General features: G+C 52.8%; 1 protein-coding gene across 1 annotated transcript in view; it reads left to right on the top strand.

The window, feature by feature from the left end:
* KIFC3 (kinesin family member C3) overlaps nucleotides 1-15,411 on the top strand; it is a 105,421-nt gene that overhangs the window by 66,805 nt on the left and 23,205 nt on the right. The window contains exon 3 of the mRNA XM_025369809.1: nucleotides 928-1,070. Coding sequence (XP_025225594.1) covers nucleotides 928-1,070 — 143 coding nt within the window. The remainder of the gene's footprint in view (nucleotides 1-927; nucleotides 1,071-15,411) is intronic.

Raw genomic sequence — 15,411 nt, 5'->3', positions numbered from 1 at the left:
TAAAAGTACAAAAATTAGTTGGGTTGGTGGTGCACGCCTGTAGTCCCAGCTACTCGGGAGGCTGAGGTGTAAGAATCGCTTGAACCTGGGAGGCAGAGGTTGCAGTGAGCCAAGATCGCATCGCTGCACTCCAGCCTGGGCAACAGAGAGAGACCCTGTCTCAAAAAAAAAAAAAAAAGAAAAAGAAAAGAAAAAAAAATGTGTGTAAGGCTTGAAAAGCACTTGGCCCAGTGGCTGGCACTTGGGATATTGTTATGCCCCAGGGTAGTGGCTCTGCAGTGTGCCTCATGACTCGTGAGGCTGGCCCCCATCCCACCCTGTTCAGCCCTGCAGGTGGAGGTGGGTGGCTGGGGCATCGCTGCCACAGCCCGCCCTCTCTCCCGTGGGTGAGGGAGGCAGTGTGTCAGAGGCACAAGGGGATACACGTTAGCTGGTTCTGAATACACTTGGGGAAGCAATGGAGGCTGGGCCACCTGGTGTGTATTTGGTCTTAATGAAGTCAGGGAAGAAATTGCCACCTAGAGGCAGCCGGGGTAATAAAGCCTAAAGCCATAGCCCCTGTGCAAGTCCTCAAAGCTTCGTGCAGGCTGGCTGGCATCGGCTTCCTTCTGTTGCCCTGCTGAGCAGGTGCCTGCCGCAAAAGCCACCGTGAGGATAGGGGAGCCTCCAGTGGGGTATTGGGCCCCCTCCAGAAGAGAATCTTGGGGTGGCTTTTGGTAAGAAAGGAGTGTAGCCCCTGCCCCGAGCCAGGCCTTCCCCTCTGTGCAGGGCAGGCATGTAAGGGTGTGTGAGCCCCTCCTGGCCTCATCTGGACCAGCCAGGGGTGTGTGAAAGCTGAGGTCAGCTGTGGCCCTGGCCAGTGGTCCATGGCTAGCAGTCTTCGGCCAGCGGTCGGAGTGTCTCACCTATCTCTCTGTCCTGGGACAGGGCGTGGAAAAGATACCCCAGTCTGCGGTGACGAGGACTCCAGTGCCCGAAGTGCAGCTCGCCCAGCCCTAGCTCAGTGCCGAGCCCTTAGCGTGGACTGGGCTGGCCCCGGAAGCCCCCACGGGCTCTACCTGACCCTGCAGGTAAGCACTGGGGCCTTCCAGGCTGCATGTGCCTTGGCTCTCTGAGCTCCAGTGGCTGGGTTCCTGCCAGGTTCCTGGGGGTAGGAAGCACCAGGGGAGAGCCAGGGACCCGCCTCGCACCTCTCTGCTAGGCCCTGGTGACCCCTCTGCCTGTGAGCCTGCTTCATTAAGTCAGACAGGGGAAATCTCACAGGAGCTGACAGGAACTTTTCAGCCATACCCTGGCTGAGGTGTTAAAGTGGGAAGCATGGGGCCTTAGCTGAGATGGGCAGAGCTTGGAGAAGGTATTGGGAAAACAGGCAGGTTTGGGGTAGTTGGTTATTCTCAAACATGGTTATGTGAGTATTTCCTTGTATTTCCTTGGGAATGTTTCCTTGTTTGAAGTGAGAATTCAAAGCTAGATGGGGGATTCACTAAAACTTGGGGTCTTCTCCCTTGTAGTTATCACCAAGTGACTTTAAAAAGACAAAGTAAGGCTGGGTGCTGTGGCTCAGGCCTGTAATCTCACCACTTTGGGAGGCTGAGGTATGAAGATCGCTTGAGCCCACGAGTTCATGACCAGCCTGGACAATATAGTGAGACCCCATCTCTATAAAAAGAAAAATAAAAAATTACCTGGGCATGGTGGTTCCTATAGTCCCAGCTACTCAGGAGGCTGGAGTGGGAGGATCGCTTGAGCCCAGGAGGTTGAGGCTGCAGTGAGCTGTGATTGCATCACTGCACTCCAGCCTGGGTGACGGAGTGGGACCTTGTCTCAAAAAAAAAAACAAACTTTATATATATAGGTATATTTGGCTATAGAAATAATACATAATAATAGTAGTAATAAGAGCTACTATTTATCAAACACGGACTTTGTACCAGGCATTAAAGATCTCATATCAGTCCTCATGATATTCATAACAGTCTCAGGATACAGTGTTTGATCTGAGCTTTATAGATGAGGATGTGGAGTCTTAGAGAGGTTAAGTTACTGGCTGCTGGTCACATATTTGACCATTCAACACAACTAGCCTTGTAACAGGGCAGAGATACAATTACCCAGAAACTGCCTCTCATAGTCCTCTATCTTTGAGAAATCCACTATTAAGTATTTGGGGTTTATTTATTTATCTTTCCTATATCGAACCACTTAATTATATTTATATGATTTTTATTTTTGAGATGGAGTCTCATTCACTCTGTTGCCCAGGCTGGAGTGCAGTGGCGTGATCTTGACTGCAACATCCACTTCCCAGGTTCAAGTGATTCTCCTACCTCAGCCTCCTGAGTAGCTGGGATTACAGGTGTGCACCACCACACCTGGCTAATTTTTGTATTTTTAGTAGAGATAAGGTTTCACCATTTCACCATGTTGGCCAGGCTGGTCTTGAACCCTTTTTTTTTTTTTTTTTTTTTGAGACGGAGTCTCGCTCTGGAGTGCAATGGCGTGATCTCAGCTCACTGCAACCTCCGCCTCTCGGATTCAAGTGATTCTCCTGTCTCAGCCTTGCAAGTAGCTGGAATTACAGGCGTGCGCCACCATGCCCAGCTAATGTTTGTATTTTTAGTAGAGACAGGGTTTCATCATGTTGGCCAGACTGGTCATGAACTCCTAACCTCAAGTGATCTGCCCACCTCAGCTTCCCAAAGTGCTGGGATTATAGGTGTGAGCCAACCAGCCATATTTATATGATTTTTTTTTTTTTTGAGACAGAGTCTCACTCTATTGCCCAGTTTGGAGTGCAGTGGCATGATCTCAGCCCACTGCAACTTTCACCTCTCAGGTTCAAGTGATTCTCATGCCTCAGCCTCCTGAGTAGCTGGGACTACAGGCATGCGCCACTACACCTGGCTAATTTTTGTATTTTTAGTAGAGATGGGGTTTCACCATGTTGGCCAGGCTGGTCTCGAACTCCTGACCTCAAGTGATCTGCCCACCTGGGCCTCCCAAAGTTCTGGGATTACAGGCATGACCCACAGTGCCCAGTGCATATTTATATGATTTTTATTATTTATTTTACATGTTATTCTGTGACTAGCTCTTTCCCTCAAGTAACTCCTCGTAATCTCTTCATGCTCATCAACATATAGAGAACTACCTATTTTTTTTTTTTGAGCAAGGTCTGGTTCTCTTGCCCAGGCTGAAATGCAGTGGTACAATCTCACTGCAACCTCCAGGCATGTCATCTCACCTCAGCCTCCTGAGTAGCTGGGACTATAGGCATGTGCCACCGCGCCCGGCTAATTTTTGTAATTTTTGTAGAGATGGAGGTTTCATCATGTTGCCCAGGCTGGTCCTGAACTTGTGGGCTCTACCTTGGCTTCCCAAAGTGCTGGGATTACAGGTGTGAGCCATCACGCCCAGCCTTACCTCTTTCTTTTACACTGCTGCATAATAGTCTACTCCAGGACTTACCATAAGTTATTTATAACAGATCCTCTGTATTGTTTCTGATTGCAGTGAGCTCCTTAAACAAATATCTGTGCTGTGTTCATGCAGCAATAGCTTTGAGTATTTTCAGGGCAGTACAAGCTCTGCCCATTTTTAATTAATGCATTCATTCAACAGATTATTTAGAATGTGCCAGTCTGTGCTAGGGTCAGAGGTGCAGTGCAGAAAGAGACAAGAGAGTCTAGCAGAGGCACCAGAGAGTGACCAAATAATCATGAAGGGATGAAGGCAAACCAGGCAGGGGCCAAGAAGGCAATGGCAGAGGATCGACACCAGAGTCATCACCCCCCAAGAAAACCATTGCACTAGAGGGCCCACCACTCCCCCACGTTCTCCTGACCATCCACACACACTGATTCTGCCCTTTCTGGAAGCTACATTTTCACAGAGTCTTGAAGGAACGTGTACAAATGGTGGGCAGGATGGAGTGTGGAAAACACATACCATTCAAAGGGACATATCCTCCCTGCTGCAAACGGATGTCCTGGCCCGGGTAGCTTGTTTTCCCAGCCCCTGATCTGAACATGGATGCAGGGGTTGATGTTGCTTCAGGGACAGTCTTGTGTTTCGAGGTGTTTCTTGTCTCTTCTCATGTGATTCATCTGAAAACTGAACCAAAAGTTTTTTCTTTTATCTGTTCAAATCTGCTAGAAAGCAGGTCTGGTGAGAGAACAGTTAAAGAAACCGGAGGACCCGCTCTTTGCTCTGTCTTGAGCCATCCTTTAAATTGGAAGGCGGCAGTCAGAAACCCGCAGCCTCGAGTTGGGTGGTGGCTCTGTTCTTGAGCTTTGATTATGGGGTGCTGAGTTGTGGTTGTGAGTCCTGGGGTCAGCAGATCTGAAGATCTCTGGGATGCTGGCACCAGCAACTAGCTTCCACGTTCACATCCTGGTGGGCCCCCACAAAGCTCCATTATGTGGTAGGTGCTTCAGGATTGAAGATGTGGGGCCAGGGTGGGTCCCAAGCACAGTGCGGCGACCTGGTGGCCTTAGTGACACCCCCTCCCTAGGCTCTGTCCAGCAGTTAAAACCTGAGATGCACCCCACAGAGGCACTGCAGAAATTCCTAACCCTCTAGGGCCCCGTCTGTCCTTCCTGTGGCTTGGCCAACAGGCCAGAAATAGTGTAACCTTTGCCCTGGCTGGCAAATGGAAACTTCCAGCTGCTGTCCTTGCCGCCATGGATCACAAGCCTGCTAGCGATGGTGTGGCAGTTGGTCACAGGGTGGGGACAAAATTAAGTCGGAGGGAATTTTCTATTTTCTTTTTGAGACACAGTCTTGAGCTGTCACCCAGGCTAGATTGCAGTGGTGCGATCTCAGCTCACTGCAACCTCTACCTCCTGGGTTCAGCGATTCTCCTGCCTCAGCTTCCCGAGTATCTGCGATTACAGGTGCCTGCCACCACGCCTGGCTAATTTTTTTTCTGTTTTTAGTAGAGACAGGGTTTCGCCATGCTGGCCATGCTAGTCTCCAACTCCTGACTTCAGGTGATCCACCCACCTCAGCCTCTCAAAGTGCTGGGATTACAGGTGTGAGCCACTGCGCCCAGCACGAATATTCCTAAATATAAGAGGTGTGTCCCCCACCCGCCCTTCTCAAGTGGAGCTCGGGGTCGAGAGAAGGAGGGGGTGAATTTTGGGCTAAGGAGCCTGCTGATGTCACTTTTCTTGTCTTTTCAATTATCTGTATTGGCTTTTTGAATGTCAAAGTAAAAAGATGTGAAGATTACAGGAATCATGTCCTGATAATACTTACCTCATATCAAGCCCTTACTATGTGCCAGGCGCCTTCTGAGGACTTGGCTGCAATTGTCTGTTACTCTTCACACAAGCTCAGTGAGGCAGTCCTGTTATTACCATTTTTATTTTAAGAATGAGGAGAACGCAGCTTCAAGAAGGTAAGTAACTTGCCCAACGTCACCCAGCTTAGCCGAGGAAGAGCCAGTCTTCACACACAGGCCTTGCCGCCTCTAGACTACGCGTTTATTTTTTAGAGTGAGCACTTTTAAAAGAGTAACTTATTTTTTTGTTTTGAATTTAAAGGTCACAAAGACACACAGAAATTGTCTGCTGTCTCTCTTCCAAGATAACCTCTGTTGATATGGGAAAAAAAAAAAAAAAAGCTGGGTGTGGTGGCTCATGCTTGTAGTCCTAACACGTTGGGAGGCTGAGGCAGGAGGATCGCTTGAGCCCAGGAGTTTGAGACCAGCCTGGGAAACATGGCAAAACCCTATCTCTACACAAAAAATACAAAAATCAGCTAGTCATGGTGATGTGTACCTGTAGTCCCAGCTACTCGGGAGGCTGAGGTAGGGGGATTGCTTGAGCCCAGGAAGTCAAGGTTGCAGTGAGCTGTGATTGTGCTATTGCACTCCAGCCGGGGCCACAGAGTGAGACTCTGTCTTAAAAAAAAAAAAAAAGAAAGAAAGAAAAAAAGAAAGAAAAAAAATGGCCAGGCGCAGTGGCTCATTCCTGTAATCCCAGCACTTCAAGAGGTCGAAGCAGGTGGATCACTTGAAGTCAGGAGTTTGAGACCAGCATGGCCAACATGGTGAAACCCCATCTCTACTAAAAATACAAAAATTAGCCAGGTGTGGTGGCACTCACCTGTCATCCCAGCTACTTGGGAGGCTGAGGCAGGAGAATTGCTTGAACCTGGGAGGCGGAGGTTGCAGTGAGCCGAGATGGCACCACTGCACTCCAGCCTGGGTGACACAGTGAGACTGTTTCAAAAAAGAAAAGAAAAAAAAAACCAAAAAAACACACAGTCATTGTTTATAAGGTTAACAATTCAAATGCCAAAGAGGTTCAAAATGAAATGTAAGGCCACCTCCTTTCCCCTCTTCTCACATTCTCTCTGTTGTGAACTTTCTTTTTATTCCCCCCAAATTGAAATGATGCTTGTTTCTACTCTCAGCCACTACACCATTTCCCCAACCTTCCAGAGAGGATCACTGTCTATATAGTTCTCTAGATTTGTCTCTATGCCTGTTTTATTTTCATGATCCTCAAATGGGCTCACTCTTTGCATGTGGCCCTGCCGCCTGCCTTGGGCATCTTTATGTGTGAGCGGTAGGTGACGTTCTCTGGATGAAACACCTCTTCGTGCCTCCCCTCTCTCTCCCTGTGCCTGCGCACTGGCCCTCTCTGTCCCGAGTCCTTTGCCCGTGTTCGCCCTGGAAGAGGAGATGGCTTCTCATGGCCTCTCGATAGCCCTGTGGGGCGGGGAAAGTGAAGGAGGCAGGGCTGTGGCCCTTCTGCTCAGACAGACTCATGGGCAGCCTCCTTGGCAGTCCTGGGGGTTCCATCTGGAGATGTAGGGCTGTGTGCCTGGGGTGGCAGCATCGGCATGGGAGCAGTTGCCCTGAGGTTGATATGTGTGTGGTGGGGCTGGACGGTTGCCTGTGGGGCGTGTGCACTGGAAGTGAGCCGGCCTCTGTGCTGGTGACTCTCAGACTCTGCAGAGATGGCATGAGCTTCGCCTGAGGACTTGAAGTACCTAAGAACCTTCTTTGCTGGGGCAGAAGACCAGCTGCTGAGGGAGGCCAGGATAAGGCACTGCCACTGTCTTGCTGTGGGACCTGGCACATCCTCTTCCAGATCCTGGGCCTCAACGTCCCCACCCACCCACACAGGGAGGGACTGGACCCCCTGGGCCCTGGGATCCTGGCCAGCTCTGGGAGTGCACCATCCTTTGGCTCGAGGGTCCTTCCCTGGCGCAGTCTCCTTCATGTGAGGATTCTGGTTGTGTCTTGGCAGCAGGCCCTACAGGACAAGGGGTGCAAGAGCCAGAGTCAGGGGACGAAAGAAGAGAAGCTTTGGAAGAGACAGGCACTGGCCCCCAGGCGGGCCCGGGAGGCCCAGGAAGCTGGTGGCACCATGAATGTAGAGAATACAGGTAAAGCAGGCCTGCCCGCCGACCCGGCACTCCCCAGTGAAGCCAGCACAGGAGGGAGGCTCTTGTGCGGTTGGTGCTATCCCTATGCCCTGTCCTCCCTGGCTGGAGGTGGCCTAGACAGACTCCAGCTGCCTGACCCACAGCTCCAAGCCCCCAGCCTGCCTCTCCCGGATTCAGGGACAGTGGTGTGTATGGAACCTTCATCTCGACCTGCCTCCCACAGCATCCAGGCTCCACCCAGTGATAAGAGGCCTTGGCCAGCGTGGGCTGGGGTTGAATTTCTCTGCTTTTTGTCTTTTCCCAGTGCCTGTCTAAAGCAGGGCGAGGGTGGCAGCCTCACAGACGCCACTGCCTGCAGGGAGAGACTCGGCCTTCTCCCTCCTATCCATGGGCTCCCAGGGTCTGGAGGCTCCTAGAACAGGACTTTGATTCTCCTGGTCACTGGCTGAGATAAAGGAGCCGGTGGCTCAGCTATTCTCTGGCAGGGTCTGCCATGGTGTCCAGGGCTGGCTGGTTCTGGAAGATTCTACAGGCCCCCCTTGTAGTCTTATGGGTCCATGCTGGGGATCCCTGGCAGTAAGTGAGAGCCCGGTGATAATGGGGAAGCAGCATCCTCCAGGATCCCAGGGGAAGGCCGAGAGCATGTGAAGGAAAGAGGAGCTGGCCTTTCTGTCATCTTCCTCCTCCATCGCCAAAAGGTTAACTTGTGTGGTGGAAGGAGCCACTCCCTTCTCTGAGGCTGTCCAGAGCCCCGTTCTGGCGTTCTGGCCTGTCTGGGCCCAGGCACTCTTCTGCAGCGAGCGGCAGGGGTTGGGGTCTGGCTGAGTGTGAGCAGGCCAGCCTCAGGCAGGGGACATCATGTTGCTGATTGTGCATTGAGAAGAGGAAGGCCGATTCCAGGGAACAGCAAGGGTGACCCGGTCAGTAGGGCCAGGCCGTGCCTGCATCGCATCTTTGAACCCTGAATGCAACCTCTCCAGCACAAGGGCCCCTTTGATCTCACCTCGTCCTCCCATCCTCCCCTTTCTGGGACCTCCCTGAGCTTCTTGGAGATCTTTTCTCCACAAGCACTCTCCTGGCCCCTGTCCCACTGCCCTGCCGCAGTGCCGAGACCCGGCGAGCCCCTCTGGGGGTGACATCCCAGGACGTGAGCAGTGTTCCGGATGAACTGGGCCCTCCGAGGCCTCATTTCTGCCCCATGGCCTGTTGTGTAACAGCCACCCACGCCTGTGCATCTCCACGGTGCTGGGCTCCTTTCAGGCAAGGCCCCTTGTCCCCATTTCTCCTAGGAAGCTCCTGCCGGGCCCCTCCCACACGTCTCTCGAGTGGCAGAACCAGCTCCCGGGCCAGGAGTCCAGTGCATTCCCTGCCTCACTGCAGCAGCCTGCAAAGGGCTGAGGGCCACGCTGGTCACATGCCGCTCATGCTGCCGCGTGTGCAGGCCTGGAAGCATCCGTCTGACCTCACTCGCTCTAGAACAGATCACAGGAGCTTGGCCAGCTCTGTGTGACATGCATGCTGCGTCACGTGCAGGCCACACGGCCAGGGTCACCACCCAACCGGGGATGCCCAGCTTCAGCTCTCCGGAGTGCTCGGGTGGAGGAGGGAAGAGCCAACCTGTATGTGCCTCTCCTGCTCTCCTAGAGCGGGGCGGGGGGCCTCTACCCATCTGCCCCTCCTCCTGGGGCTGTGCCAAGATGTCCCCGCCCAGCTGCAAGCTCTACCCTCCCCACTTCCCTGTCCATCTGAGTCCGTTTGGCTTCCCTCAGGCCAGGCTGTCAGAGGGGTGTGTGACTTCAGGTGCAAGTGGCTTCCTTCCCAGGGTCTAGAAGCCCCCAACCCCAGCCTGCTGAGGGCTGGGATTCCTGGGGACTAATGTGGGAATGCCTAGAGCCCCAGGCTCCAAGGTAGAGAGCAGCGCTCTCTGGCCAGCAGATGCCCCTCTTCACCCTTCACTCTGCCACGCTCTGTCATGTCCCATTTGTGCTCCCTGAGGGGAGGAGGCAAATCCCCCACCCTTCCTCCCCAGCCCCCCATTCTTCTCTCTCTCCCCCAAACTCTTTGCTCCCTACCTGCAGAGACCATGGGCATTCTTGGCGCCCTGGAAGCAAGCTATAACAAGCATCCCAGGCCCTGTGCACAGGTCATGGGCCCCGATTCTGTGTTCTTGTCCTTCATCCATCTGTCCATCTCTCTCATTCCTGGTGACAGGACAGTGGCAGGCCTTTGGAGGAGGAGGACTCCCTCCGTCTTGCCTGGGAGGCCCCTGCGCTCCATCCTTGCTAGGTGCTGGCTGGCTGAGTTCTTGCCCCATGTGCAGGGTGGGCTTTGTGTCCTGGTCTGTCTGTCCCTACCACATGCACGCGGCTCCCCTGGCTCCCCTCTCTCTGCACAGTTGACCACTTGCCACATGGGGAGGCTGGGGAGCCCCACTCTTCTGTACTCTTGAGAGGGTTTGAGACTTAAAGAAATAACGTTCCTACAAGAATAGAATTTTCTAGGGTGAGAATCCCTTGTCTTTCCCAGCTGCGATTCCTTGCAGCCTGGCCATGGAGAGAGGCTGGCCCATCAGACCTAGAACATGTGCTTTGAGAGCCGTATTCAGTGGAAGTTGCTTTCTTAAGTCCTGATCCAGGCAATTTAATCCCCCAGATGCTGCCTGGGGAAGTGTCTTTTTCTGGGACAGGCCCTGGAGGCCCCAGCTAACCTATGCCGCTGCTGCCCCAGCTTCACCTGGTTGCCCACCCCCTCTGCTTGCACCCCTATCATCCCTGGTGGTCTGCCCTGTTGTGATGGACCCTCTCCTCTGCCAGCGTGGGACCTCTGCTGCCCTCTCATCAGCCACTACTTTGCTTGTAGGTGGGCGTCTCTTTGGCAGCAGGAGGTGCTTGAGCCTGTCAGGGCCACCAGGTGCAGCCCCCGTGGTGCATAGGATGGTGGAGGCCATGTCCCAGCTCCAGGAGGAGAAGGCCCAGCTACAGGAGGAGCTGGTGGTCCTACGGGAGAGGCTGGTCCTCCGCGACAGTGACCAGCAGGTCACATCCACCCAGCTGCAGAACCAGGTACCTGGGGGGGCTGGGATGGGCAGAGGCCACTGCCCACTATGGAGCAGGTCAGAGGACACCACCTGGGGCACCTGACCCCACCAGGCTACTGGTGTAAGAGGAGACAGCTGGGGTCTCGTCTCCTGGAATATGCTGGAGGGTAGGGTGGTAAGAGTCAGAGGCCTCCCATCCTGGAGGATGCACTTTTGAGATGCAGCATTTCTTTCAGCTTACAGGGGCCTCCCATCCTGATCCTTCTTGTGCCCCATCTCCTTGGGTTACAGGGGGCCAGGACCTGCCTCCCTAGGAGGTGATGTAGATGTGAGTGGAACAGGAAGGTGCGGGGTGCTTCCCACCCTGAGTCCACCCCATCTTCCGTGGTGCCCTGCACTGGGCAGCCCGAGTGGACAAAACTCATCAGATGGTCACCCCACAGGAGGTTGGCATGACATTTCTCATGCTTTTGATTTCTCGTTAAAGGTGGACGCTAGTTTGAGTGCGTGTTGGGGAAGGGATCTCTTAAACCTCTGGAAGCCAGGGAGAGCCAGGGTTCATGCAGGTCAGCGTTGTCTCCTTCATTGACTGGGCAGAACATTTGGGTACCATTGGCTGATAAGCTGCGTGTCCTGTGGGGCTGACCACCGGCCCTCTTGTGTATGTGTGGCTGCGTCACTTTCTTCTCCTTCTGGATCTCCACTCAGCTCCCAGCCCTCCTTCCCCGCTCTTCTCCTCAGTGGCTGTCTCTGTGGTTGTATCTCAGCCTTGCCCACTTCCCCAAGATCTCCAAGCCCGTCTGCCACATCATCTCCCCTTCTGATCCAGTGTCCTGGCCTGGCTGTTGGGCCTCTGAGCTCTGGGCCCAGGACTCTGTGTTGACAGACTGGCCTTCAGGTAGAGCTGAGTTCTTTGTGTGTCCCATGAGCCAGCAAAGAGATGGCCTGGACATGCCGATGTCTGCCTATTGTGCCTCATATGTGCTGTGACTTGTTCTCTCAGTTCTGGGGGCAGCATATTGTGCACGCTTTTGAAATGCAGCATTTCTTCCAGCTTACAGGTGTGTTCTCTTCTCAAGAATGGCCTGGCCTGCCCCCATGCCCCTTGCTGACTCGGGTGGGCCTCCTTGGGTGCCCCTCATGCTCTGTGTCTTCTTCTTACACACTTACCCCACAGCTTGAGTATCTGGGCCTGCCTTCCCCACTAACTGGGGGCTCCTCTAGGCCAGCCCTGTATCCTCTTGCCTGCTGCATGCCCACCTGCTTCCTTGGGTATTTGTGCATGCCCCTTTTGTACTCGCACTGAGCTGGGCATGGGGGATACCCCAGTGGACAGTAGGCTCCCACCCGGTGGAGGCTCTGCCTGTGGGAAAATGGACATTTGCTTCACACACCCACGTAAAGTGGGAAGGGCTTGATGGGATGGGCACACGCATGGCCTCGAGGTCTTCTCCCTGGGCATCTTGAGCTAAGCTCTGGGACAGAGCAGAGGGAAGTGCACTCTGAGCTGGGGCCCATCCAGTGCAAAGGGACTTGTGGTAGGAGGGGCGTGGCTCAAGCGCCTTGGGGGTTGCAGGGGGTCCAGGGCCCACCCTGCAGGACACGCATCTGGCCTCAGGCAAAGGCTGAGCAGCCCCTCTTCCTTCCCTGACCTTCCCCAGTTACGCTCTTCAGACACTTCATTTTGCAAATAAGTGTTTTTTTAAAGGACTTCGTGGGCTGGGCGCAGTAACTCATGCCTATAATCCCAGCATTTTGGGAAGCCAAGGCAAGTGGATCGCTTGAGGTCAGGAGTTCAAGACCAGCCTGGCCAACATAGTGAAACCACGTCTCTACTAAAATTACAAAAATTAGCTGGGTGTGGTGGCGGGCACCTGTAATCCTAACTACTCGGCAGGCTGAGGCAGGAGAATCACTTGAACCTGGGAAGGGAAGGTTGCAGTGAGCCAAGATCACGCCACTGCACTCCAGCCTAGGCAACAAGAGCAAAACTCCGTCAAAAAAAAAAAGAAAGAAAAGAAAAGGACTTTGTGGAGATATAATTCACATGCCATAAAATTCACCCCTTGAAGGTGTATAGTTCGGTAGTCGGTGGTAAGTATATTAAGATGGCAATGCACCCATCACCAGTGTCTCATTGCCAAACATCTTCATCACTCCACCGGGCCTACTGACGGTCACTCCCCATGCTTCTTGCCTCACGGCCCCTAGCAACCTTTAATCTGCTTTCTGTTTTTATGGATTTGTCTTTTCTGAACATTTCATAGAAGTAAAATCATAGTATCTAACCTTTTGTGACTTTAAAGAGGTTTTTGAAAACATTTTTCCTTTAATTAACAAAATCAACTTACGTTTTAAGAAGGGAAACTGAGGAGGAAACATCCCAGCCTTTTTAGTTCTTTGACCCCCAGCTCTGCAGCCACTCTTAGGAGAAACCCTGAGCCTATCCCAGTCCCGCAAGTGACTTGGGAATTCAGAATGGTTCCTGGTCTTTGTTCTCATTTTGTCCTTGAACGTTGTTTTTCTTTTTCTTTTCCTTTCTTTTGAGATGGAGTTTTGTTCTCGTTGCCCAGGCTGGAATGCAATGGCGCGATCTCGGCTCACTGCAATCTCCACCTCCCAGGTTCAATCGATTGTCCTGCATCAGCCTCCTGAGTAGCTAGGATTGCAGGTATCCATCACCATGCCTGGCTAATTTGTATTTTTAGTAGAGATGGGGTTTCATCATGTTGTTCAGGCTGGTCTCGAACTCCTGACCTCAGGTGATCCACCTGCCTTGGCCTCCCAAGGTGCTGGGATTACAGGCATGAGCCACGGCACCCGGCCTATCCTTGAACTTTCTGACTGCAGCTCTTTTCTGGAAATTTCTCAGGGGATGTATCTGAAGCTCCAGGTCTCTGAGATACTCTCTGGGGGGCCCAACCTTGTGGAGATATGGCCAACCACATGGGTCTAGAGCTGGGTTCAAACCCTGACTTTGGCACTACTCATTAGCTATGTGACCTTGGGACAGTTAATTACCACTCTGCAGGTCAGTTTCCTCATCTGTGAAATGGATGTAATAATAGGATGTGGTGAGATGATCCTTAGTGAGTCACTGGTGTTGCTGTGGCCACACCATTGTTGTTACTGGGAGAGTTTTGGATTTGGAATCCCGTGAGCAGGATTCTATTCTGGCTATGCCATGTGCCAGCTGGGCAGGTGTAGGAAGTCACCTTCTCTCTGAGCCTTCACTTCCCAGTCTCTAAACTGGGGCTTACAAATGTTCCATTGCAGTTTAGGGGTGGATCTGTTGTAAGAGTGGACAGAAAAAAGGATGGTCAACTGTAATGTGTGGTGCGTCGTGAGCTATCACTCCCGTGTGCCCTGGTCTCCTGCTAGCCTCACTGTGGTTTGACGCAGACTTGGACTTCCCTGGAATTCTGAACGTTGCCTCTCTAAGCAAAGCCCGCCAGGGGATACACTGTGCCTTGTTTTCCGTGGTGCTGTGTTCCCAGCCCTGTGCACACTGGCTTCTGATCGGCTGCTTTCTCACACTGCTGTTCCTGCAAGGCTGTGTGGCCCCATGGTTAAGGGTGAGGGTTCTGCAAGGGTCAGTCAGATGCGAGTTCCAGTGCTAGGTCCACCACTTACTGGTCAGGTGACCTCAAGTAAGTTGCCTAACCAAGGCTTAACCTCTTAGGAGCTCAGTTTTTCTTCCTGTAAAATGGGGATAATAATAGTTCCTACCTCAGGGGAATAGGGGATGAAAAATGATCTTATGAAATCCCCCTGCCCTACTGGCAAAGCTGACTCAGTTCACGGGGCTCCATTATCACTGTTCGGATCTGGGCTTGTGGGGGCTGCAGTGGTCTTTTCAGGCCTCCCCACAGCTGTGCCAGGTGGAGGAGGTGTTTGTATATACTGAGAGCAATTGGGCCAAAGGTCCATAGTCCTGAGCACCCAGCTGACCCAGGCCACAGAGGCTGCTCATCTCGGTCTGGTGAGCACAGGAGGCTGTGGCTGTTGGGATGACCCTCCCCAGTGTTGTTAACAACAGTTCCAGGCCACGTCCTGCTGGCCTTGAGTTCCCCTGTCCTCTTGTGGATGTCCCTAGAGCCATGGCCTCAAGGTTCCTGAAGTTCCCAACAATGTGACATGCTGCCCAGACCTCACTACACTCCTTTGTTGAGACGGTCTCACTCTGTCACCCAGGCTGGAGTGCAGGGGCGTGATCACAGCTCACTGTAGCCCCTGCCTACCGGGCTCAAGCCATCCTCCCACCTAAGCCTCCTGAATAACTGGGACCACAGGTGTCCACCACATCTGGCCCACTTTTGTATTTTCTGTCCAGACGGAGTCTTGCTATATTGCCTATGCAGATCTCAAACTCCTGGACTCAAGAGATCTGCCTGCCTCAGCCTCCCAAAGTGCTGGGATTACAGGCGTGAGCCACTGTGCCCGACACTCACCGCACTCCCTTCCTGGCCCCTGCACCTCAAGAGTGAACCTTAAAAAACTGTCTTCAGGCCGGGCACAGTGGCTCACACCTATAATCCCAGAACTTTGGGAGGCCGAGGTGGGCAGATCATCTGAGGTCAGGAGTTCGAGACCAGCCTGGCCAACATGGTGAAACCCCGTTTCTACTAAAAATATAAGAATTAGCCGGGTGTGGTGTTGCACGCTTGTAANTCACACCTATAATCCCAGAACTTTGGGAGGCCGAGGTGGGCAGATCATCTGAGGTCAGGAGTTCGAGACCAGCCTGGCCAACATGGTGAAACCCCGTTTCTACTAAAAATATAAGAATTAGCCGGGTGTGGTGTTGCACGCTTGTAAATCTAGCTACTAGGGAGGCTTGAACCTGGGAGGCGAAGGTTGCAGTGAGCCAAGATTGCGCCACTGTACTCCAGCCTGCGTGACAGAGCAAGACTCCATCTCAAAAAAAAAAAAAAAAAAAAAAAAAGAAATTGTCTTCAGAGGCCACAGGCTGG

Source organism: Theropithecus gelada, chromosome 20, assembly GCF_003255815.1.
Source record: "Theropithecus gelada isolate Dixy chromosome 20, Tgel_1.0, whole genome shotgun sequence".
Taxonomy (NCBI): Eukaryota; Metazoa; Chordata; class Mammalia; order Primates; family Cercopithecidae; genus Theropithecus; species Theropithecus gelada.
Note: the sequence above shows the minus strand (reverse complement) of the source record. Positions and strands in the feature narration are given on the sequence as shown.